Source organism: Carassius gibelio, chromosome A19, assembly GCF_023724105.1.
Source record: "Carassius gibelio isolate Cgi1373 ecotype wild population from Czech Republic chromosome A19, carGib1.2-hapl.c, whole genome shotgun sequence".
NCBI classification, from domain to species: Eukaryota; Metazoa; Chordata; class Actinopteri; order Cypriniformes; family Cyprinidae; genus Carassius; species Carassius gibelio.
In genome coordinates, this window is record NC_068389.1 from 9859858 (window position 1) to 9885971 (window position 26114).

At 39.7% G+C, this 26114-nt stretch overlaps 1 protein-coding gene and 1 long non-coding RNA gene across 2 annotated transcripts; one reads left to right on the forward strand and one right to left on the reverse strand.

Moving 5' to 3' along the window:
- The first annotated feature begins 33 nt into the window (after positions 1-33).
- On the forward strand, positions 34-24124 carry LOC127935514 (interferon-induced very large GTPase 1). Its single transcript, XM_052533446.1, has 5 exons — positions 34-71; positions 4392-4481; positions 4590-5201; positions 5441-5508; positions 14653-24124. The coding sequence occupies exons 2-5, from the start codon at positions 4478-4480 to the stop codon at positions 19408-19410; spliced, it is 5442 nt and encodes a 1813-aa protein (XP_052389406.1). The 5' UTR covers positions 34-71; positions 4392-4477; the 3' UTR covers positions 19411-24124.
- On the reverse strand, positions 548-1231 carry LOC127935520 (uncharacterized). The gene is made up of 2 exons (XR_008148105.1): positions 1064-1231; positions 548-636 (listed from the first exon to the last, which is right to left on the reverse strand). It is a non-coding gene; the product is annotated as an uncharacterized LOC127935520 (long non-coding RNA).
- Positions 24125-26114: the final 1990 nt, after the last annotated feature.

The window sequence follows — 26114 nt, forward strand, 5'->3', positions numbered from 1 at the left end:
GTCTCTATAAAAGCGAGCAGAGACCGCTATTTGGACCACTGGACCGATGACACAGAGACAACACACTGCAGGTTTGACTTTATGCTTAATAAGATCATTTTTGTATGTTTGTTTTTATTTAGCGTCTTAATGTAGGCTATTATAAGGAACTAAACATAAATATGAATGACTTTATTTAGTATATAGACATACATATAATTAGTAAAATCTTTTAAATAACTTACTGTTACTGTAGCCTACATGGTTGTCCCATGGAAAATAGATAAAGATAATAGAACATAGAAACATATTATTGAGAGGTGTTTGCAGAAACTAACACACACACACACAAAACAAGTCCGACTCCTGCAGACTAATGTGTGATTTATGTCGATAGATAGCACTGCTGATGACAGTGCGTTAAAATACAGCATTCTGTGTAGAGTTCAAACGAGTCGGATTCGCGTTGTGGAGCATATGATTCTATTAATTAGGTTTATGGACTGTATTGCTTGGTTCTGACTTAGTTGGGATCATCACGGGGCATCGGTAAGAATGCACAAAAGTCCAAAGTCCAATCACAGTTTTAATAGAAGGATCAAGCCATCAACATCCTCAGGGTATTGCATGAACATTAAGGTTGTGTGAGTGTGGTTTCTATAATAAAACAGAAATATAAATAATCAGTTTACAGTAATAAATGATATACATTTTACTCAAAAGAATAGATGCGTGAGGATACATGACTATAAAATGTAACAATTGACTAAAAATAGACACGTGACTATCGTCTTATAACCATATCTTAATCGAGTGTAAACTTCACAATCCACATAAATATGGCTTAATAACATCTGTAAATTGTAGACACTAAAGTAAACATATGGAGAAATATGAATCGTTATGATTATTCACGTTACAGCGCGCATCGGAACACACGTGCAAAGATAATGCACACAGTCATACCGCTAACATTAGCCTCACGGCAATCCAAAAACACTCAACATCTGAACGTTTCAACACATAATACAAAAAATAGCAATATAACAAGATTAAAGACAGTATGAGTGGAAATTAAACTTACTTTCAAAGTTACGCACACTCATCTATGGCTTGAATACACGCGAGCCCTCCACAGCCTTCAAACGAAACATAAGTTGCGTCAGACTCTGGGGGCGGGACTAAGTTGCGACTGTCAATCATTCACAACGCACCAATAAGAATTAACCTAGAGCCTTTTCAACAGATTCCAAAGATCGGAAAACTACCTTATATTCTTTCTACAGAGGCTTAATACGCTAGGGGGAATTGCCCAGAAATGAAAGGGGGGGTGAAATGCTATTTCATGCATACTGAGTTTTTTACACTGTTAAAGAGTTGGATTCCCATGCTAAACATGGACAAAGTTTCAAAAATTAAGTTTTACGTTTGAAGGAGTATTTTTGTTCCCAAAATACTCCTTCCGGTTTGTCACAAGTTTCGGAAAGTTTTTTTTCCGAGTATGGCTCTGTGTGACGTTAGATGGAGCGGAATTTCCTTATATGGGTCCTAAGGCACTTCTGCCGGAAAAGCGCGCGCTCCCGTATAGCAAGGCTGAGCAGCACAGATATTTCACTGATCAGAGCGATTCACTGATCAGAGCGAGAGCGTCGCGAAAAGTCACAAAAGAAGTGTGTTTTTGGTTGCCAGGGCAAGACAACCCTGAACAGATTACAAAAAAAAAAAGCATTAAGGGACCAGTGGATGGAGTTTATTTTTACAGAGCATCTAAGGAGTTGTGCAAGTGTTTTTGTTTGTTCCCTGCATTTCGAAGATGCTTGTTCACAAGGCCCAGTTTGACGACGGATTTGCGTATCGTTTATTTCTTAAGGATGATGCAATCCCAACGAAAAAGGGTCACGATCGTGTGTTGGAACCGCAGGCGGTGAGTAAAACCATAGACAGTAAAAGAAATGGACACAGCGACCCCATTGGAACTCAATTGAGACAAATGAAGCCCAGTTTTAGCGTTTTTTAGCACTTCCGTTTCTGATGCGCAGACTCAAACGAAGCTTGACGACGTCAGCAACCTGTCTGACAGATGTAAATCTTCTAAGTGGCTGTGCGTGCAAACTGGCATCGTTAATCTTGCAGAGACGGCGAGCTTGAGCGGGGAGTTCTTTGTCGTGAGTGAGCAGGAGTAAGTATTCTGATTAATTATTTTGTATAGTATTTTAAAATGTAACGCCAGTACGCCATATTAAGTTAATTGCCTGCGAGCTTCTCCTCCTGTCTGTACGGTAATGCGACAGAGAGACGAGTGGTCATGACGCAATCGTTAGCCTATTTTTTACAAAAACTGTTTATACAGGGCCATAATGTAACATAGAAGGTAATGGAGCCCTTTATACATTGTTGTGTATCTTTAGAAATAAATAATGGACAAACAGAGTCTTTAAACGCCTCAGATGTAAAGTTATTCGCTGTCAAAGTGACGCCAAAATGAATGTGAGTCAATGGGAATGCTAACGCAAGTGAAGTTCTGCTAAAAGATGGCAGCCCCCACCCGACTTCAACTTCCGGTAGAGTTCCTTGCCCCTTGAGTAAAACAGCTTCAAATATCTCTGCCTCCTTGTTAGTGCTTCCGCCTCCCCGAGACACGGGTTCGAGCCCCGCTCGGAGCGAGTTGTTGCTGTTGCTGCTTTCGTTCAGTTTCAGCCTCTGGATCTGATTCTGGAGCATAAATAAACGGCTGAATCTGACTGTTAGCCATGGTTTGTTTTGAATGATGTTTTTTTTTCACAGCTTCCACATGCTCTCAACGCAAAAGCCTATTCGCGCTCGTGATTCTTTAGCCCCGCCCACACGTCACGCCTCCAGCCAGTCGTGTTTTTCCGGGAAAAATCGGTACAGACTATCTTTCTCTTATGAATATAATAAAACTAAAGACTTTTTGGAGTTATGAAGGATGCAGTACTACTCTATATGTACTCAAGATTAACAGGATATTGAGTGAAAACGAGCATTTCACCCCACCCGGCGTTTTTCAACTGCTTTACGATTTGTTGTAACCCACTGGTTTCTAGATTAAGCTTTTATGCAGTATGGTAAAGTGGATACTGATTGAAAAAATACATGATTTGTTCTGTATAAATACTTACTTCTCCTCCCTTCTGAAGTGCAGAATTATGTTATCAAAGATATTGATCCATATTAATGTAGGAGTTGAATTATAAATTCTGAAAGCATATATCCTCTAAAAGGAAATGTTGTGATTGTTTCGGAGCACACTCGGATATAGACATCTTTAAGGCTAACATTTTCATACTAACTGCCAAAAACTTCAGTTCTGTTACATTTGGGACTTTTGGGAACACTATAATGAAATTTGCTTTGGATATGTTAGCCTGAAGGTTATCTATTAGCTTGTGTGATCCATAACAATGAGATAAAAATTCATTTAGAAGATGCATTAAAAATGTACAATCTCTCTACCTCTCTTATTCATTTGGGTTGAATAAAGTCTGGTTTTATGTAAGTTCAACACAAACCATATCATGTACTATATCATTGGCTGTTCCTCATTTCACATCAAAACACACAGGGAATACAAATACCAAAATCTATATGCAAGTAAAAACATGGTGACTAAATAATCGAATGCATATTGCACATATTTGTGATGTACATGTGTCTTTTATATTGATTTACGATATAAATTCTGTAACTTATGTGTTGTAGATTGTTAACTTCTTACAACTGCAACCTGCAAAACAATCAAAATGACTGCACAAGAATGGGGCAATAACCTCTCCCCTCCAGAAAACTGTCAGATTGCAGCAATAACAGATGAACCAATCAATTGCAGATGGACAAAATCAAGTCCTGCATAATTTTTTTTTTCTCATTCTCATTAGTCTCATTTGAGATGTACCTCGCCTCATCTAAAATTTAGATGAGAATAGGCAGCTGCAGTGAGGGAAGGTGTGAAATAAGTGCAGTAAAGATGGACAGTTCCCTGTTCACTCGACTTTGCGTCAGTACCTGATGCCATGAGGAAACTCTGAGAAATATTGAAGCCTTATGGAAGCCAAAATTCGATCAGATACGCATAGAATATATATATATATATATATATATATATATATATATATATATATATATATATATATATATATATATATATACATTTATTTGCATAAAGATTTTTTTTTTAAATATGACAACAATAATATATCCCATACACCGTGCTGTCAGGGTATTTCCAAAAATTCACATAATTTCTACATAAAGAAACATGATATTAGAGGTGCAAAATCAAACATGTTAGAAGACTAATGTACAGTATGGTTGTGTGAACCAATGAACATTAAGCTGTGTCATCAGCCAGTCATTTCCCCCTGTGCTTCTGATCATTTCATGATGATGAACAGTCTGGGAGCAACTCCAAAGCTGATGGGCCTGCAGTCTGAGTGGAGCACCTGATTCGTTGCTGATTGTTGCTCTGTCTCTCAACAATATGGGTAAAAAAAAAACAAATCTATTTTTTTGTTACTGATATAATGTAAGACTTGTTCTTATTTTTTAGTGCATTGATGTGTTTTCAAGAACAATTATTTTGTTCATTTTAGATTGCAGATTTCCCAATCTAACCATTGTGACAACTGGAAACTGTGCAGCAGTCCAGTTTGGACAGGACAACATTCTCCTTGGAGAAGAACAACCAAATATTGAAAATGTACAAATATCCAGGATTGTTCCTCTACAGAGGAAAATATCAGAACACCACGTCACGGTGATCAACTTAACTGGCTTACATGAGACTGAACTTCACCTGGACCCTGCTAATGATATCATTGGTCAACTTGTGCATGAAAACAAAATCAACACTTTCATCTTTGTAGTGCGACTGGGTCAGTTAACAGATGCTGATAAGATGGGTCTTGAATGGCTTCAGAAAGTATTTGGTGAAGAAGTTCTTCAGTTTGCGATGATTCTCTTCACCTATGAAGCAGAAGAGGAGTGTGACACCATAACAGATGATCTGAAGAAAAACCCTTTATTAGAGCAACTGCTGGAGAAATGTGGAGGAAGATATCACACCTGTTCCAAGATCATGAACAACCAATATGAGATGAGAGAACTGATGAAGAAGATTGAGAATAAACGGCAGCACTACACTGAAGAGATGTACAACACAGCAAGAGAGAGAGAAGCCCTGCAAAATAATGAATGTCAAAGTGGTAAATTAGTAGATTTGTAGACTATAATCTAACCTTATGATTTAGTATGATGTTATAGATATATTTGTTTAAAAAGATTAGCCTTGATATATCAGTTAAATATTTTCCAATTAGAATGAAAAACTCGAAGCTTTTTGATGAAATGTATATAACTGCTATTATATAGCAAAAAAAAAAAAATCTAATAACTGTAGAATTCTTGAAAGTTAATCTGGGTTTTTGTTTGTTTGTTTCAAAAGATGAACCTGCAATCAATAAGGACATCATGGATCCCACCACAACAACAGAAACAGAAGAAAAACACAAAGTAAGAGCTGAGTTTTGTGTGCAAATATAATAGCTGATTATTATTATTTGCTTGATAGTTACATCCTCAAATTACTCAGTGGTTTTATTGGGATTATGTGAACATTATATTATCCTGATGACAAGGAAAGTTAAGACGCAATTTGGAACAAATTTACCTAAATACAGGGGAGCACAAGCCTAATTTCAGTCTCAGATCGTGAGTCAAAAGCTTTAAACTAGCTTCTGAGCAAATTTGGTCCCGAGTAAGTCAGTCTCCAGAAAATTGAATATTGAAGGATACAATACAACCTCAGTACCTGAAGTTGATAAAATTCAATCAAGCTGAACAGCTCTCTCTTCATGTTGTAAATAAAGGATCAACAAAAGCATTTGATAAAAAGCTGATGTTTTTAGTTTAATTAAAGGGTTAGTTCACCCAAAAAACGAAAATTAGGCTGCGTTTTACACATCCCCAAGGCATCCTAGGTGTATATGACTTTCTTCTTTCAGACGAATCCAGTCAAAGTTATACAAAAAAATTGTCTTTGATCTTTCAAACTCTATCATTGGAGTCAGCGGGGTAATGCATTGCATCAGACCAAAAGAAGATAAATAAAAAGTGCCATTAAAAAAAAAAATCGATCCGTTTTTGTAAGAAAAATATCCATATTCAAAACATAATAATCACTTTTATCTAGCTTGCGCTCTGAAAAACGGTGGTGGTGGTTGGGATTAAGATGCAACCTTATTTTCATTTTTGGGTGACTAGCCCTTTAAGACTTGTATTCTGTAATATGATTACATTCTTCCTGATTACACACTGTCAGAAAACACTGTCATTATATGTCATGTTCACATAGGGATATAACAATTACCTGTTTGACGATAAATCATGATACAATTTCCCACAGTTAGTATTACCGTTTCATATTTTTATTGTCATTAAAGCAGTATTAGATTACTGCGATTTGAACAACTGGCAATAAATGAATACTGTCGAGTAGGGTTGGGAATCGTAAGAAGTTTTGAGGTTCTGGTTCCACTTAACGGTTCTGGTTCTGATTCCGGTTCCAATAATGCTAGTCGAACAATCAGCATATGCATTAAAATAAATATTTTCTATCACTTGTTTATCACTCTTGAAATGACCTGTACACTAAATAATCTAACCCTCATAACAATAGCAGTCTATTTATTTAGTGGTCCAATTTTAAGCCAGTATGTATATTAATGACAATATGGGACAAATATAATGTAATTTAGTGACGGCAGGTGCAGCGCGCTGCCGTTAGATGTACAGTCAGACAAAACGATGTGCAGTTATTAAAGGCGCGAGTGCACATACAGTCTTCGGAAACAATGTGTTCGGGAATTAAATACGGGACAGCGCAACGAGTCTGTGGAATGCGCGTCATTGGAATCAGTGTGCTCAGTAATTAAAGAGGCAGGGAGGCGTGTCTGTTATTCGGTTCATGACATCCTTTGCGGGAAACGCAAAATACTCAGAACACCGGCACAGGCTGCTCACAGCGCTTGGTCACGTGTTGCACCAAAACCGTTTTCGGAACTTAGAAATTGCTCACGGTTTTCGGTTCCCAACCCTAGTGTCCAGCATAAAGCACAGTTTTCAGTAAGTCTCAGGTGCCCACAGCAGAGTAGTTTCGTTTTGAGTCAAAACAGCGCAGAAAAACAGGGAGGTTGTAAAATACTGCTAAGGGAATTATTCAAATGGATATATGAATTAATTATATGAATGTACCTCTGAAGGTTTTGACTGTCTTCAGAAATGATTTGATGGCATTTTCATCTTTTTCACATAAATGTAGCCTACAGATTGCACATTTACATTCAGGAATGAAGAAAAACTGAAGAAATACTCTCTCTGTTTCTGAAGTGATTCCTCAGCTTTGCCATAGTAGAGAGAGACGTCTTTGTGAACAGTCAATCATTTAATATGGACTTGGGCTAATTGTAGTTTTCCAATAAACCATGTTAAAACTATTCTTCCAGTATTATGCATGTATTTTTTATTTAATATAATTTCTGAACATAACTGATTTTTTCAAGCATAGTGAAATAATGAGCTGCTAGGGCTGGGACAACGCGTTGTTTTTATTTCTCTAAAAAACGTTTGTAAAACGTTTCCCTTATGTGTGCTGAATATACGCGATGGCCGGATCAACATTCTGTCCAATGTTATATAACCAATCCAGGGGTTTTTCTGCATTGATCTTTTTTTTGGCGGCTGTCAAATCCTTATTTGATTAGTGAGTGATGTAGAATAGAATGACTGCTGCGCCTGACAGGGCGCGTACGAGAGAGAGCCCCGATTGCGCGCGCACACTCACAGTCTTCAAACAACACGAACGTTGCACAAACAATACATTTCAGTTTCTAATCCCAGAGTTATTATTAGGTGGAAAGAATTATTATTATTATTTTTTTACTTTTAAACTTAAAATTGTCTCTTCTAATCTGTTTCTTTTTCAAAAGTGCATCACAGCATTTGCTACCGTATCAATACATAATCATCCATATCGACACGTGAATCGACAAGGAATGCATCACAATATATTGCTGTATTTATATTTTGAACCGCGCTATTTAAACCTTGTTCCATGTGCCCCTTTTATACTTTGAGCACCTGCCCCTCCAAAGGTCTCTGCACGGCCCTGTTGGTTACTGTATTCTTTTAAGCTCTAAACAAGACATTTTTTATTGAATGCTAGACATCAAGTTGATGTTATTTTCATCTATTTTCATTTTCATCTTTTTTTCAGTAAGCTAGGCCCTATGTGTTCAGTAAGCTTGTTTCAGTAAGCTATGTGTTTTCAAGGCTTCAAGGTTTTATTGAATGCTATCTTTATACAAGTGCAAAGTAATGCATTCTTAGTCAGTCTTTTATTTTGTAATTTTAAGAGCAATAAACATATATTGCAATGTTAAGGAATTCGTGTTTTTTTCATTCAGATATAAATCAACATGTATAAATTGTTAGTAGTCAATTAATGGGGAGATAATCGAAATCGAATCGGTCTGAAAAAATTAATCGTTAGATTAATCGATGCATCGAAAAAATAATCGCTAGATTAATCGTTTAAAAAATAATAGTTTATCCCAGCCCTAGTAGCTGCGGAGCTGTGTTTCTGATTAGTGGAGTGAGGTGCAGGAAATGGTGAACCAGGAGCGGAGTGATTTTTGAACAATTGGAGCGCAGCGGGGAGATTGTTGCCCCTTCACTCCGCTCACATACTCTGGTGTGAAATGTGAATTTAAATGTCCGTGTGTGAAGACGTTGCACAGCGCAAATTTGTGAATGAATGTTCCGAAGTGAGGTAAACTTCAACAGAGTAGGGAGCAAGGAATGCTGTATGTCAATATGAACACAGTTCATGCACAGAGCTCACTTCTAACGAGCTGATGATCTCAGGTGTGTTAACAAAGAGAGACCTTTGAAAAATGCAGAGCTTGGGGGCACGAAGACTGGAATTGAGAACTGCTGACCTAAAGAAAGTGCTCCAAATAGCAATTCTGTTCCCTTTCAGTCAGTCACTCTCGATGCAACGTCGGTGACCGACGAATATGGGATATCACTTCGATAGACCAATCTACTTCGAGTGTAAACTAAATGAGCCAATGCACATTGGCATGCAATTATTGCATCCAGCTGCCGCTGATCACTGCGTGAGTATAAGAGGGCAGCAGGTGCAATGCATACTAGCTTTTCGCTTCGGAGCCGAGCGTTAGTATCGATTTGCTCAACTGTGGCCGGGCCTGTAGGCACTCGTCTGGTCTGACCGGCAGTGCCTATGTGGCTTGCGGGGAAGCTGCTTCCGCCTTACACGCTATGGCGTTACTGCAGGTGCACCAGGCTAAGGCACTGAAAGACCTGCACGAGGGTGGTCACGATCCAGCGCTTCTGGAAGAGCTCCGAACTGCCACTGACTTTGCGCTTCGAGCGATGAAGGTCACCGCGAGTTCGCTGGGTCATGCGATTTCCACATTAGTGGTCCAGGAGCGCCATCTGTGGCTGGGTCTGGCAGACATGAGGGACATCAACAAGGTCCGGTTTCTCAATGCCCCTGTGTCCCAGACCGGCCTCTTCGGCAACGCAGTCGAGATCTTGGCCCAGCAAGTCTCGGCTGCCCAAAAGCAGACTGAGGCGATCCGACACATCCTGCCCTGGCGGGCAGCTGCTGCTATCTCCACCCACCCGCCGGCTGCAGTGCCCCAGCCTGCTCGTCGCCGAGGGCAGCCCCCTGCATCTTCTCCTACTCACGCGTCGCAACTGCAGCACCCTCCAAGTGGTGCCGTTGAGCTGGGTGCAGGCAGGCTGCCCCTCCCGTCCTGGCCCCCGTCAAACTTGGCGGTGAGCAGAAGAGCAAGAGGCCCTGGGACGGGTGACCCAGAGAGAGGTAGCTGCTTTCTGGGGGATGGTGAAGGCACCTCTCCCTCCCCTGGAGGAGGGCCAGGCGGAGAATCTGGAGATCTCGACAGGAGAGTAGTTTCCTCCCTCTCTGGGTCCCAGGAGGGCACGGAGAGTTGCGGACGGCCAAGCACCGGACCTCACTCAACCTCCTCCTTCGCCAGATGGCAGCAGCGGGCGGTTCAAGAGGGTCAACAAAGGCCCTACTCACGCACCCTCTGCCAACCCGTGGAACCAGGTGAGCCCTGCACCCCACACTCGCACCACACTCCGGCCTGCTCACAAGCCGCCCGAGTTGGGTCCCTGTGTTCCACCTCGCTGCCCCACTGCGGGTACGGCTGTGGTTCTGCTGGTCCCACTTGTACGGTTCTTAGGCGCCTGGTCAGCGCTACCCAGCCTGTCTCACTGGCTTCTGCGAACCATCATCCTCGGCTATGCGATTCAGATTGCCCGGCTTCCCACCAAGCTCTGCGGTGTCCGCTACACTACAGTGAAAGCGTCCGATGCCCCTGTCTTGCGGAGAGAGATCGCAGTCCTACTGGCGAAGGCCGCTATAGAGCCGGTCCCTCCAGCCGATATGATGACGGGGCTTTACAGCCCGTACCTCATTGTACCCAAGAAAAGCAGTGGGTTACGACCGATCTTGGATCTGCGAGTTTTGAATCGAGCCCTCCTTCGGCTACAGTTGAAAATGTTGACACAGAAACGCATTTTCAGGTGCGTCCGGCCCCAAGATTGGTTTACAGCGATCGACCTGAAGGACGTGTACTTTCATGTGTCCATACTTCCGCGCCACAGACCTTTTCTGCGGTTTGCGTCCGAAGGACTAGCATATCAGTACAAGTTCCTGCCCTTCCGGCAGTTCCTGATACTAGCACAGTCTCGAGATCAGTTGTGCGAGCACTGGGATGTGGTGCTCCGGCTCCTGAGCCTGTTGGGCCTTCAGGTCAGCTGGGAAAAGAGCAAACTCTCGCCATTGCAGAGGATCTCTTTTCTCGGTATGGAGTTGGATTCGGTCGAACAGACAGCACGCCTCACAGAGGAACGTGCGCGGTCGGTGCTAGCCTGCTTGAATACGTTCAAGAGCAGGACAGCGGTCACGCTGAAATTCTTTCAGAGGCTCCTGGGGCATATGGTGGCCACAGCGGCACTTACAACGCTCGGCCTATTACATATGAGACCGCTCCAGCACTGGCTTTATGGCCGAGTCCCGAGGTGGGCGTGGAAGCGCGGCACTCACCGGGTCCTAGTTACACCGGCCTGTCGCCAAACCCTCACTCCATGGTCAGATCTTGCGTTCCTCTGGGCAGGGGTGCCCCTAGAGCAGATCTCCCGGCATGCTGTGGTTTACACGCATGCCTCCACCACCGCCTGGGGGGCCACGTACAACGGGCATGGAGTCTCAGGGGTTTGGGTTGTTAGTTGTTAGCAACGCACCTTGCCTTGAACCGTCTCAAAGGTCTCTTACGAGGCAAGCCTGTGCTGGTCCGATTGGACAACACTGCGACTGTTGCGTACATCAACCGCCAAGGTGGTCTGCGCTCTCGTCGCAACTCGCCCGCCACCTCCTCCTTTGGAGTCAGAAGGTTCTGAGGCCACTTCGTGCTGTTCACATTCCAGGCCTGCTCAGTCGTACAGCCGACGAGCTGTCTTGAGCAATGCTCGCGGGAGAATGGCAACTCCATCCACTGACGGTCCAGCTGATTTGGAGGCGGTTCAGAGCCGCTCAGGTAGACCTGTTTGCTGCTCCAGAGACCTCTCACTGCCAGGTTTTCTACTCCCTGACCGAGGGTACTCTCGGCATGGGTGCACTGGCACACAGCTTTGCCGCGGGACCTACGCAAGTATGCGTTTGTCCCAGTGAGCCTTCTCGCACAGACATTGTGCAAAGTCCGGGAGGACGAGGAGCAAGTCTTGCTAGTAGCGCCATATTGGCCTACTCGGACCGGGTTTCCCGAACTAGTGCTCCTCTCGACAGCCCCTCCTTGGCCGGTTCCTCTGAGGAGGGATTTACTAACTCAGAGACGGGGCACCATTTGGCACCCGCGTCCAGACCTTTGGAAACTCCATGTTTGGTCCCTGGACGGGACGCGGAGGTTCTAGGTGACCTACCCCAAGAGGTAGTTAACACCATCACTTCGGCAAGAGCACCGTCTAAGAGACACACCTATGCCTTGAAGTGGAACCTGTTCGTTGAGTGGTGTTGTTCTCGCCGAGAAGACCCCCGAAGATGCCCGATTGCGGTCGTGCTATCCTTTCTGCAGCAAGGGTTGGAGCGAAGGCTGTCTCCCTCCACCCTCAAAGTCCAGGTTGCCGCTATTGCTGCGTACCATGACCCCGTGAATGGGAAGTCTTTGGGTAAGCATGACCTCATCATCAGGTTCCTTAGAGGAGGAGGTAAAATCCATCCCGGCCCCCCTGTATACCCTCTTGGGACCTGTCTCTAGTGCTTAAATCACTAAAGCAGGGCCCATTCAAGCCTTTGCATTCAGTTGAGCTAAAGTTTCTTTCATTGAAAACTCTGCTCCTGCTTGCACTGGCCTCCATCAAGAGGGTAGGGGACCTGCATGCATTTTCGGTCGAAGATTCGTGCCTAGAGTTCGGGCCAGCTGACTCCCAGGTAATCCTGAGGCCCCGGCCTGGCTACGTGCCCAAGGTTCCCACTACACCCTTCAAAGACCAAGTGGTGAACCTGCAAGTGCTGCCCCTGGAGGAGGCAGACCCAGCCCTGGCTTTGTCCCGTCCGAGCATTAAGGTGCTACGTGGACCGGACGCAAAGCTTCAGGACCTCAGACCAGCTCTTTGTCTGTTACGGAGGCCGGCAGAAGGGGAATGCGTCTCTAAGCAGAGGATGGCCCACTGGATTGTGGATGCCATAACCCTGGCTTATCAGGCTCAGGATGTGCCCTGCCCGTTCAGGTTGCGAACTCACTCAACTAGAAGTGTTGCGTCCTCCTGGGCGCTGGCTCGTGGCGCCTCGCTGACAGATATTTGTAGAGCTGCGGGCTGGGCGACCCCTAACACATTTGCTAGGTTCTATAGCCTTCGTGTAGAGCCGGTATCCTCCTGTGTTCTCACCTCAAACGGGTAGTGGCACTGAGAGGCCCCGGTTAGTGTCGGCTTGCTAAAACTGCTCCAGAGTGTCCGTACTGTAGACCCTGTTGAGATCCTCCATCACCCTAGGCAGCTGGACACGGCGGAACGTCCGGCCAGGCCTTCCTGATGAATCTGTGAGAACCATGGAAGGCTGGGTTCCATATTGAGACCTAAGCGGTACTCGTATGTGTATAGTCCACGGTATAGCCTTAGACCCCGTGTTTCCCCGGCAGACTTCTGCCTTCCCAGAGGGTTTTAATCACCTCAAATTTCTCTGTATACTCCTAAACGGATGCTTTATGTTTATTTGCCTCCGAGACCTCCTTCGGGAAGGATGGGGCTTCCGCAGCGTCCCGGCTCCAAGCGGACCGGGTACGTTTTCCCAGTGTTATCCAATCTCACCCAGTGAGGTAGTGCTTTGACAATGTTGAGTGGAGCTACTTGTTCTGAGTCCGGGCCTACACCTAATAGGGGCGCAGGCGGCTCGCACAGGGCACTGGAAGGGGCAGCACCCATGGCGCTTTGATAGGGATCCCATATTCGTCGGTCACCGACGTGGCGTCGAGAGTGACCGACTGAAAGGGAACGTCTCGGTTACGTATGGTAACCCTCGTTCCCTGAAGGAGGGAACGGAGACGCCACGTCCCGTCGCCATGGTTGCTGTACCGCCGGGTTCCCGGCTCGGCTCCTCAGCGAAAAACTGGTATGCATTGCACCTGCTGCCCTCTTATACTCACGCAGTGATCAGCGGCAGCTGGATGCAATAATTGCATGCCAATGTGCATTGGCTCGTTTAGTTTACACTCGAAGTAGATTGGTCTATCGAAGCGATATCCCATATTCGTCAGTCACCGACGTGGCGTCTCCGTTCCCTCCTTCAGGGAACGAGGGTTACCATACGTAACCGAGACGTTATTAAGCAATTATAATTTTGACTTATATTTTATCTTTATTTAAAGGCTAAAATGTGAGGTTTACATTTTTATTAAACTTTTTCAAAGCTTTATTTGAACATTTACATTAGATATCTCAATCGCTATTAAACTGTTGTCATTCAAGTTGTCATTTAAAATCCGGACATCATTGGTAATGTTATTGTTTTAGTGATTATGCAAACAAAAAATGTGTTGATTTTTAAATATAAAACTTGGTTAAGTGATTTATGTGTATGTACTTTTTTAACATCTCTAACAATACTGTGATAATACTGATAACCTTGATAATTTTGGTCACTTAATTTTAATCATGATAAGAAATTTTAATATTGTTACATTCCTATTCATATATAATTAAAGTTAGAAAGAAATTCGAGTTAAATGACTAACATTTTTAACAAGAACAAAATTATATGCCCAAAATGGAAGACTCAAAGTAAAAGATTTAATTTAGCATTAATGTATTTTTCCTGGTCTTGCATGAAATAATGACATATATATGAACTTTTTTTCAGTGTTGGTTTTCAGAAGGGATAATGAAAAATGAAACCTAAAAGCTGTGAATTCTACTTTTTAGAGTATTTTCTATAGAGCAGGCACAGATGATATACAGCTTGTAACATAGCAGTGTATTTTAAAGCAAACACTCTGCAAATTATCTTGCATATAAATAATTTAAAACAACATTGTGCCTTTTATTTCACAGATAACTGCTGAAGAGCAGACAACTGAAATTGAGGGACCATATGAGCATGGAGAAAAAGAAAAGCTTACAAGGTCAAAAGCACTCTTTCTCAGACTTCACCTTGACAAGCATGACTACAAACTGACAGCCGCAGATGTTCTTCAGTTATCTGCACATTCGTTACAGTCCAATGAGTCTTGTGCTGAAGAGGACCTGATTCAGATGTTCATACACAAACTGCTGATGATGGACTATAAAGCAAGATGTATTAATGTTAAGACTGATGAGGAAGGTCACAGTGATTCATTTAAACAAGAAGCTGATTTTGATGATTTTTTTTCCGAATCAATTTCAGACCACAAATCGAGTAAAACTGATCCTATCCATCCAATGGATGTTCAGATGGCTGCGTTTTATTGTGCTGATAGTTTCCTGAAGCAGCTGATGGTGACTAAACTGTCTCAGTGTCAGTATGCTCTGCCTCTCCTTGTTCCTGATCCATTTACACAAGAGATTGAGTTTCCTCTCTGGACATTCAGACAAATCAACAAGAGCTGGAAAATGAAGGATGCAGACAATGAGATCATCAGTCATATCCAGCCGGTCTTCAAGGCACAAACTCCAATGGTGTCTTTCTTCAGGTTTGGCTCTGTTTCCTCATCCAAGTCTCAGCTGATGAGCAGTCTGATCAATGAGAAACACAACACGTTCTTCCACAGGAACTGCCCAGGAAGCAGCAGAGCCAGAGTCCTGATGGATGGAGTGGTGGAGATCACCTGGTTCTGCCCTGCTGGGAAAAACACGGATAAATTCAATGAATGCGTTGCATTCTGTAACCTCCACGGTGATGCAGCAGACAATGAGAAACAGCTACGGATTCTCACTGAAATGGCCTCAGTCAATGTTGTTCTTCTACCACAACTTCCTAGGAATGACAAAAGAATGAAACAAGTTGAAAAGCTCTTTAATGACTTAAAACCACTCATTTGTCTTTTTGATGAGAGGGATTCAGCTCTCACGGAGACACGGAGAGGAAAATACAAAATTGGTTTGAAAAACAGAAGCCAGTCAGATATATCTGAAGAACTCAGAAGAGCTATAAATTATTGTTTCTCATTATCATCTTCCACTTTCATTCTTGAAGATGTGTCCAAACTCTCAGACATCATAGTAGATGAGAAAAATAATGACGACTGCAGGAGCGGAAAAGAAGCAGCGCAGAAGATGATGGGATTACTCCGGAATAAAAAACTGTCTGAAATCAAAGAATCAGTTCTGCCCCATCAGGGGAAACTGTGGCATCAGTGGTGTCAGAAGAACAAAGAACTACATCGACCTCAACCTAATGAATTAGACACAGAGCAGAGTAAAAAAAAACGAGAACTGATGAAAATCCGTGAACAGCAGCATGAGTATGACATCAGTGAGTTTATAAAGATCTTCATTAAAGAAACAAACTCAGGTTCTGCAAAAAAGATGTTTTTCCTTAAATGGCTTGGAATCCTCATGGATGAAAATACCTCAGCTGACCTTTTTGGTCTTCATCAGAAGTATAATGAACAGTGGTCAGCAGTATTAAAACTGAAAGAGAACAATGATAAATCTGAACAGTTTAAGACTGAACAAACTAAATTTGAGGGAATATCTGAGGAACTTCAAGCTGCAGCGTTTGGCTTGGAGCACATCATGAGGGAGATTGGCCAGATATATGAATCATGTATATCTGTGCAGAAGATCAAGGAAGGCCTGGAGTTTGAGATCTCTTCTATGCCGAGTCTTGCAGCAGAGATGATGATCTCTGGATTTCCACTGGAGCTGATGGATGGAGATGCTGGTCACGTTCCTGTGATCTGGATTACTGCTGTTCTAGATGAACTTATCAAGAAACTTGGAGACATGAGAGTCTTTGTGATATCAATTTTAGGGGTTCAGAGCTCTGGTAAATCCACCATGCTGAACGCCATGTTTGGACTGCAGTTTGCGGTCAGCGCTGGAAGGACCACCAGAGGAGCTTTTATGCAGCTGGTCAGAGTGTCAGACGAAATGAAAGCACATCTTAACATGGACTATATTCTGGTTGTAGATACTGAAGGTCTTCGTAGTTCTGAAATGGCTGTAAGATCAACAAGACATCGTGACAATGAAATGGCCACATTTGTTGTTGGTCTTGCAAATTTAACACTGATCAACATCTTTGGAGAAAACCCAGCTGAGATGCAGGACATTCTTCAGATTGTTGTTCAGGCCTTCCTGAGGATGAAGAAGGTCACACTGAATCCCAGCTGTGTGTTTGTGCATCAGAACGTTTCAGACGTCACAGCTGGAGAGAAAAACATGGAAGGAAGGAGACGACTGCAGGAGACACTGGATAAGATGACCAAACTCGCTGCTAAAGAGGAAGTCTATGATGCAGAATGTTTCAGTGATGTCATTGAATTTGATATAAGGAATGATGTGAAGTACTTTGCTCAGCTCTGGGAGGGCAACCCACCCATGGCCCCAACAAACCCCAACTACTGTGAGAATATTCAAGAACTGAAGGAAACTATTATGTCTCATGCTCCTAAATCAGACAGAATGAAGCTGATAGACTTAAAAGATCGCATTCGAGATCTTTGGGAGGCATTACTGGATGAACGATTTGTGTTCAGCTTTCAGAATTCTCTGGAGATCGCAGCATACAGGAAACTGGAGACAGAATACAACCAGTGGTCCTGGAAGCTTCGGAGTGCCATGCTGGAAATTGAGTACAAACTACACAACAAAATAGAAAATGAAGAAGTTGATGAGGTCAAGGAAAGTGATCTTAAAGTAGAACTAAAAGAGAAAAGTGAGGCAGTGAAAAGCTCAATGTCAGAATTCTTTGAGAAAGACACAGATGCTGGAATACTGATTCAATGGAAAAATAATTTTGAGATAAAGATCCAAGAGCTTCAAGAAACCATCATAAGAGAAACAAATAGGAAATTAAATGGGATGCTTCAGCGGCGAGACTTGAAGAAGAAGATTGATTCTCAGAGGACACATTATGAAAACACTCTCTTTGAAAAGAGCAAAGAACTTGCATTAAAACTCAAAGACGAAGCAAAAGATGAAGAAACACTGAAGAAAGAGTTTGATTTGTTTTGGACAGAGTGTGTGAAGAAGATCATCACAGACACTCCAATCAAAGACATTGACATACTGAGAGAAGTGAAACTACTCCTCGGTGACATCTATAAAAGTGCTCCTGTAGACCCCTGGAGGGAGGGCAGTGAGTGCAGGGATGTTTTTTCTCTGCAAAGTTATTCAGATTATGTACAATTAAAGAAATCCAGTGGATATACAAGACATTTAAAAAATGTCATTAATGCCGCTAAAGAGAAGTTTGGTAAGACTCTCTCTAAAGAGGATGAAATTCAAATAACAATCTTTGTCACAGATGTTGCCCAGCAAATAGACAAAAGGATCATGTCATTTAACATAGCAAAAATGGGCTTCAACGTCAGCTGCATTCAACAACTCGTAGATTATATCAAGGCAAGAGTAAGAGAACACCAAGAAGGGTCAGTCAACTATGTGTTCAAGAATGAATTTTCCATCGACTTTATTTGCTCCATCTTTAAGAGAGCAAACAAAACATTCACTCAGCAACACAGACTGTTTAGAGAAGCCAATGACCCGGTTCTCTTTTTGGAGAAGAAGAAAGAAGAGTATTACAGTATTTTCCAGAAACACCTCCAAGGAGCTGCATCATCTGTCATTTTTGGTGAGATCTTGTGTCAGAAACTTAAAGAGCGCATTGAGCAGAGTGTCTACACAAAGTCTGCAAGAGATTTGATAGATGATATTATAAGAAAATGTAGATCATTAAATGGAAGCAGAATAAATCTGGAGAAACACATCCTGAAGTTTCTAGCAGAAAAGGAGAATTTTTCTGCATACATGGACTACATTAATTATCCAAGAGAGCACTTTGAGAATTTCATCAGAGATGAAGTCAGTGAATACATGACTCATAATTTCAGTGACAGTGTTTTGCCCAAGATGCAGAAGAACATTGAACTCCTGCAGAAGATGATCATGGATGCAGTACACAAATCTACTGAACATGTTCAAACAAACAGTGGAAATGTTGATTTGTGGTTGAAGACTTTCACACAGCAGCTCTCAGATGTTCTGATATTCTCTAAAAAAGACCTCATTGGAGTCAAACATGATGATGTCGATGATTTCAACCTTCTCAAAGAAGTGATAACAACAAAACTTCCTGCTCTAATGCCTGACATGAGCAAAGAGTCCAACACAGATACATTTTATGAAAAACTGGACCTCAAAGACAGACCGGATGAGATTCTGATTGACCAGTTCTGTCAGTGCTGTTGGGTTCAGTGTCCGTTCTGTAAAGCCACCTGCACTCAAACTGAAAACCATGATGGAGATCACAGTGTTCTTTCACACAGAATAACTGGAATCAATGGGCACTATTACTATGGAACTGATGAACTGTGTAGAGATTTTTGCTTCAAAGCAGTGGCAAGTAATAAAAGTTTTAAATCATCAGGTAAGTGGATACCATATAGAGAATACAAAATAGCAAGAGAAGTTCATGATGACTGGATTTTGAGGCAGGTATTATTAGGACCTTTTCCTATTAGGGTGTACTGGAGGTGGTTTGTGCGCAGATTCCAAAAAGATCTGGAAAATTACTACGAGAAATCCTTTGTGGAGCAGAGTTGGCTCCCAACAATGCTGAATACCCACTCAAAAAATCTGGCAATTGGTAGTTTATGCATATAGGCCTTTTGGATATATTCGTTAGAAACACCCTGTTATATTTTTTTGGAAAAAAGGCCAAAACCTTCCAGAAATAGCAGGGTATAGAATTGTACTGCTTATTATACTGCTTTTCTTTTATGTTTTATTCTCCCACTATTGATTAATGTTACTCATCCAAATGGTGTGGCTATAAAAATAGTTTTGAGATGAGAGAATGATGCTATGACCGTGGATGTGATCCAAGATGGCAGCGCCACTGCTGTAAACATCGGAAAAAAATCAAACATAAATGCATAATTACATGCAAGACAAACTTTTCTTCAGCTCCTCATCTTTTTTATTGTGAATCAAAACACAATGGACTCACAGCAACTGTGGAGAGCATCGAAGACCTTAAATGATTCTTAAAACATAACTTTTATGGACATAACATCACGCCCCACACTGGTGTCAGGAGGATTCTGCTGAAACAGAAGAAAGCACCACAACAGTAGATATTAGCTTACTGATATGGTATGTATCAACAATAAACTGGCTATTCTCACATCAGGACTTTAAGGAAATGAAGTCAAGTCTCAAATTTAGCCAGCCTCAAACAGAAACGTTTCAAACACAAAACAATGATTTACAAACAAAGATATTGGCTCTAACAACACAAATCAATTATCTTACCTCGGAGAATATCCATGAAAGAAACCATCCTAGACCTCCAATGTTAAAGTATGCAAGGAAATTAAATTTTCATGGAAGTACCTGAGATACCACAAGAATACCCAGAAGATGCTATCAAATGATTTTAGCACTCCTCTCTGAAACTCCTCATGACAACCATCAACACAATTACCTTCCACCGTTTCCCATTGGCCAAATTTTTTTTTTAACATTACAAAGATAAAGAACTAGTGAAAACCAAAAGAAAAGAACTACAAGGTATCAAAATTCAGGATGAATGACCAGTTTACCCGAGAGATACAAGAACAATGAAAAAGACTAATCCCAATAATGGGATTGAACAGTTGAACGAAGGAAAACGAACGAGTCTCAAAATACAATATCGACAAACTGTATGTTAATGGGCAGCTTTACAGCGTAACTCTATAAATAAATGATTCTTGTATACTCTACTAACTTCATCTTTTCAACTTTTAAATTCCAAATCATTAAACTACATGAACAAATTCCATGCAAACATTTGTGTGTTATAGGAAACTCACCTATCAGAGTCGGAACATAAGAAACTCCAAACGGCACAATTTACACAGATTGTTTTTTCCATCTCACAATTCAAAGAAGAGGAGTAACCATTATAAAAAATATACCAGTTGTCACTAATAAGATGATAACTGACACAGAAGGACAGCATGTTATTGTTAATATTACAATTAGTAATAAAGATAACAAGCTAATGTTTATGGACCAAAAAATGACAATGGGAAATTTTTCCATACATTTATCTCTTGTATCTAACTTATAACAATCTGCAGTAATTATAGGAGGAGACTTTAATTACAGTCATCAATCATGTATCAGACAAAATTAATAAACAAGATTAAACAAAAACATGGCACTCTTCATAAATCATATAATAATATATAATAGGTCATGGACTTGGCGATAACTAGAGACAGAAAAATCTATAAACCTATTCATGCAACAAGCAACTCCATTAACTCAGTCATACTGCATGACACAATTGAATCTATTATCATCTCAGACCATGCACCACTTACTCTTAGCATTAACCTAAATATCGAAAGAACCATACACAGATGGCGTATGAACATATCATTACCAAAAGAGCAAGAATTCTATTTCAGAAAAGAATGGGAATCTTTCCTTGAATTAAATGATACACTATATATCTGCAACAACACTCTGGGAGACAGCAAAGGTATTAATGAGATGAAAGATAATATCTCACTCCACATATAAGCAAAGGAAAGAAAAAAAAGAATTAAAAAGGGAACTTGAGAAGTTGAAAAAAATACACCGTAAGTGCACTCAAAAACAAGATGGACAGATAATAACAGAGATAAACCAAATAAACAATCAACGTGACAATGTTTTATCCCCAAAAAATTGAATTTCAAAAACAACGCTTCATGTAAAAATATTTTGAGCATAACGATAAAACCGAAAATTATTTAGCTAATCTGCTTAAAAGAAATAAGGAAAAAAACATTATAACTGTCATTTACAGGTCAAAAAATTAGCATATTGTGATAAAAGTTCATTATTTTCCATAATGTAATGATAAAACTTAAACTTTCATATATTTTAGATTCATTGCACACCAACTGAAATATTTCAGGTCTTTTATTGTTTTAATACTGATGATTTTGGCATCATTACATTATGGTAAATAATGAACTTTTATCACAATATGCTAATTTTTTGAGAAGGACCCCTATAGAATTCTAAAAACAAGATAGTTCACACATCACAATAAATAAATGAAACTTTTAGAATATTTGAGAACAATTTGTGTAGTAATATCAACAAAAATAACATCACGGATATTCATCAATTTTTAAATAATCAGAACCTATATGTACCTAAAAGTCAAACTAAAAAAGAAGGATTGGAAAAGTAACAATGATTTTAAGCAAGCTCTATTCTCCCAATCAAACAATAAAGCCCCAGGTATAGATGGATACCCACCCGAGTTTTATAAACATTTTTGGTCACATTTTTTTTTTCAATTATTGTATCATTGGGCGCAGAAAAAGCTAAAGCCCCCCCCCAAAAAAAACCCAAGCGACACCCATGATTCCTATACAACCAACCAGAAATTGGTTCCAGTCATTAAATGTTAAGATAAATAAATTTCAAAATAAGTATAAACACTATACAAAAAAGTACGGAAATGTTAGGTTTAAGGGCACCTTGTTTTTATTTTTACTATCATGCAGCACAACAATACCTTTGTAAATGGATAAATGGCAACTACTCTCACAATCCATGGTTACAATTGGAACAGTCCGAATGTGAAAATATTTCATCACCAGATCTGCCTTTTATTACCAACCCAATTAAGCAACAAAATCTAAACAATAATACAGTAATTTGCAAAACTGTAAGTGCATGGTGTGATGTAAATAAGATAACTAAAAATCAACCAACACCACACCTTCTATTTCCCATATGGCATTATCCTGATTTTACTGTTAATAATAGTCAGATAAAAAATAAAAAAAAAACATAGGAAAAACACAGGAATCGCACACCTGAATCACCTTGTGACAGACAATAAACTTGCCAACTTCCCAGTACTGATGCAGATACAGCCTAGGTGAAGATCAATGTTTTTTTTTTCTTTACCTGCAAATAAAAAATTATCAAAACAAACTACGAGCTCTCAAGGAAAAGCTAATTAAGATTAGTACTTCAAGACAATTACTGACTAAACTATATACCTTAATATTATCTTCAGATTCTTTATATTCAAGTCCAGTTAAGCAATGGGAAAAAGACCATAACATAACTACAGATAACAATTTTTGGAAACAAATTTTTATAAATACACTTAGTTTGGGTAGTAACACCAACATACAACTAATCCAGTATAAAATCTTGTATAGAATACATTTAACACAGTACAAAGTTTAAAATTGGTATGGCAGATTCTGACAGATGTATTCACTGCACATTGAATTTTTCAGATGATTACCTTCATGCATATTGGCTCTTTCCATCAACTACCCCATTTTGGAGAAATGTTACTGCTAAACTGTCGCTTTACATGTGAGATCTCCATTAGAATGTCTAAAAGGTGACCATTCATTCACTAATGAAACTTACACCTGATTGTGTAGAACCTATGCTTCTGTCTCTAGTCATCTCAAAAGAAGGCAATTTTAATCAACTGGGAAAATTAAATCAAAGTTTCTGTCTCACAGTGGCTACAATTACTAACAGATTAATAACGAAAGACAGATAGCCATATGTAAACATAAGATATCTGAATTCAATCAATTTGGCTACATTGGGGGTTCTGCAGTATAACATTTCCAATAGACCTTTTCAGATTATTATTATTACATATTCTTTTACCTTCTCTTCAATCTTTTTACTTAATTTTTGTGTTTAATTATACATTTATTTATATTTTCCTCTATGTATGTATACAACTGCATGAATGATGAATGATGAGAATGATGCCACATAAGTGCATATGATCTCATAAGTGCATATAATCTGCAATTGTACATGTATGTGCATGTGTATGTAATTTTTTAGCAGTGACTAATACTAATAATACTTATGAATAATAATATTCTTTGCATGTGGAAAATAATGTTGAAGCCACTATTCAAAACTTGGTTGTCAGAACTCTCCTCCACCCTGCATGTCGAAAAACTTAGATATAATATTTCTGGAAATATAGATTAGTTTGATGCTTCTTCGAGGCCTCTTTTCAGTCTTGTGTTAAAAACCTCTAATAATGGCTATACTATTTGAAATTTTATTTTATTTTCTTGTAATTGCTTGCTGTCTTCTTTAACTTCTGTGTCAATATTAATATGCTCCGTTTTCTCTCTCTAAATTTAATTTCAATATTATTTTTTTTCTTTTTCTTAGTTATTTATCAAAACTAATGGCAATGCAACACTTTTGCAGTTCTATTTGATGTCTGTTACTATGGTCATTTTCCTTAAGTAATGCCCTTGTGAGGTCTAGGTTGTTACCTATTATTATTTTATAATTGTTATTATTAAAATATTATTTCACCTTGTCATGTTGTGCAAAAAGTTGCTTTGATCCCCTTTGCCTTTACTTGTTGATGTGGTTATCTGCTAAATTGAAGTTTCCCCCCCTTGTTTGTGTAGTTGTGTTTTGTCCTGTCTTGTGGCTGTAACTGTGTATGTATCTGTAAATTCAAAAATACGACAATAAATAACATATATATATAAGAAAATTAATAATATTATTTATCCAGTTGCTTACAAAGAAAATATAAGAAAAGGAGGAAAAAGAGAAAAAATATATTTTTCATCATCAGTGTTACAAGAAATGTGTCGCTACACTATATCCAAATACATTATATACACAACTGTATATTATTATTAGTAGTAGTAATAGAAGTAGTAGTATACACAACAGTTCATTAATATTTATTATTATTATCTCTCTATCATATAGGCTATTGAAAGGCTGTGGAATATATCTACACAATATATTCCATGTTTACTCATATATCGGTCTTTGGTTTCGGTACCTTTTTTTCTTATTTGTTGGTGGTGTTTGTTCACTTTTCTGTACTCTTGTCTGGTCTACTGTCATTTTTTTCAATCTACCATATGAGAGAGAGAGAGAGAGAGTTAGTTGTCCTCCTCTATGATAATTAAGCCCTTTGGGGTAATTGTAAACAAATTTAGTTGTGTGAGTGGAATTAAGCTTTTATGGCAGGATGGAATTTTTTAGAGATGTATTTGAAGATTAAAGTACTGTACATGAGCTCGAACATGAACAAACCATTAAGACAGAAACAAATAGGCAATTTTTAAGAAGTGAGACCTGAAGAAAAAAACTGACACTCAGAAAACACATCATGAAAACACTCAAGAACTTGCCTTAAAAAGATGAAGAAACAGGAAAGAAAGAGTTTAAAAAATTGGAAATAGTGTGATGTATCTGAAGTAGAGGATGCTAATGCTGCAGTATATGACACTCAAGACATTCTGATGACCTGAGTGCTTTGGGGCCGTTCTCTGTTTAGCCTCTTCAGGGCGTGTGGCACATGGAGCCAGCACTAGAGAGAGAGATGTAGGAGATGGATGATGACCATTGTTGCCCGTCCACCCAGCTGCAAAGGTACTACCTCTATTCAGACCCCCTACATCCATATATTTATTTACTCCGTTTTCAAATGAGAACGTACTTTACAAATTACTACTACTACTACGAATAGCAAAAACGACAACAAAATTTCAGCTAAACAATGGTCCCAAAAAGTATTTGGACATGTAAACCTCAACTGAAAATGTATGAATGTAGCTTTTTTGGATTGTAATGCAAGATATCAAAATAAATGCAGTTTAGTTGGGAGGAAAAAAAAAAACCTTTGAGCCCAACACACTCAAGTCATGTTTTTTTTTTTTTTTCAATTATGAAGCAATACAAATTGTTCAAAATCAAAAGTAGAAGGAATTTTATAAAACTAACAGTGCAGCCATGCGAGAAGTTCTACCTTACTAATTATTTCTCAATTTCAACTTTACATAAATATTATGTATAATCTGAATGTATAATTTATATTATTCTTTTCAGTATTTTGTTTTTAACATTAGAGATTTGTCAATCCATGGAAACCTGCTACCATCTACTGGCTATTGTCAGAAAATGCCATTTTCATTCTTTTTTTTCCCCCTAACAGAGGTCACCATTTAACCACCCACAGCCCCCCCTCCCCCCCAATGTGTGGACAAATCTTTGTATTTTTTTTTTTTTATTTAGCTTTAGATGAAAAAAAGAACACTTAATTTATATAAAAATGTAATTATTCATTTTGAGGTTACAAAAAAAAAAAAAAAATAATATATATATATATACACGTATACGTTTATTTTATTTTCTTAATTTTGGATTTTTATTATTGGACAAAGTGATATAAAAATTTTGGGGGTTGTGGGAAAGGGCCCTCCAACACACATTTTTAATTCTACACTGAACAAAGTATTTTTATATAATTGAATTTAAGTTTTACAATTTTAATTATTTTGCTT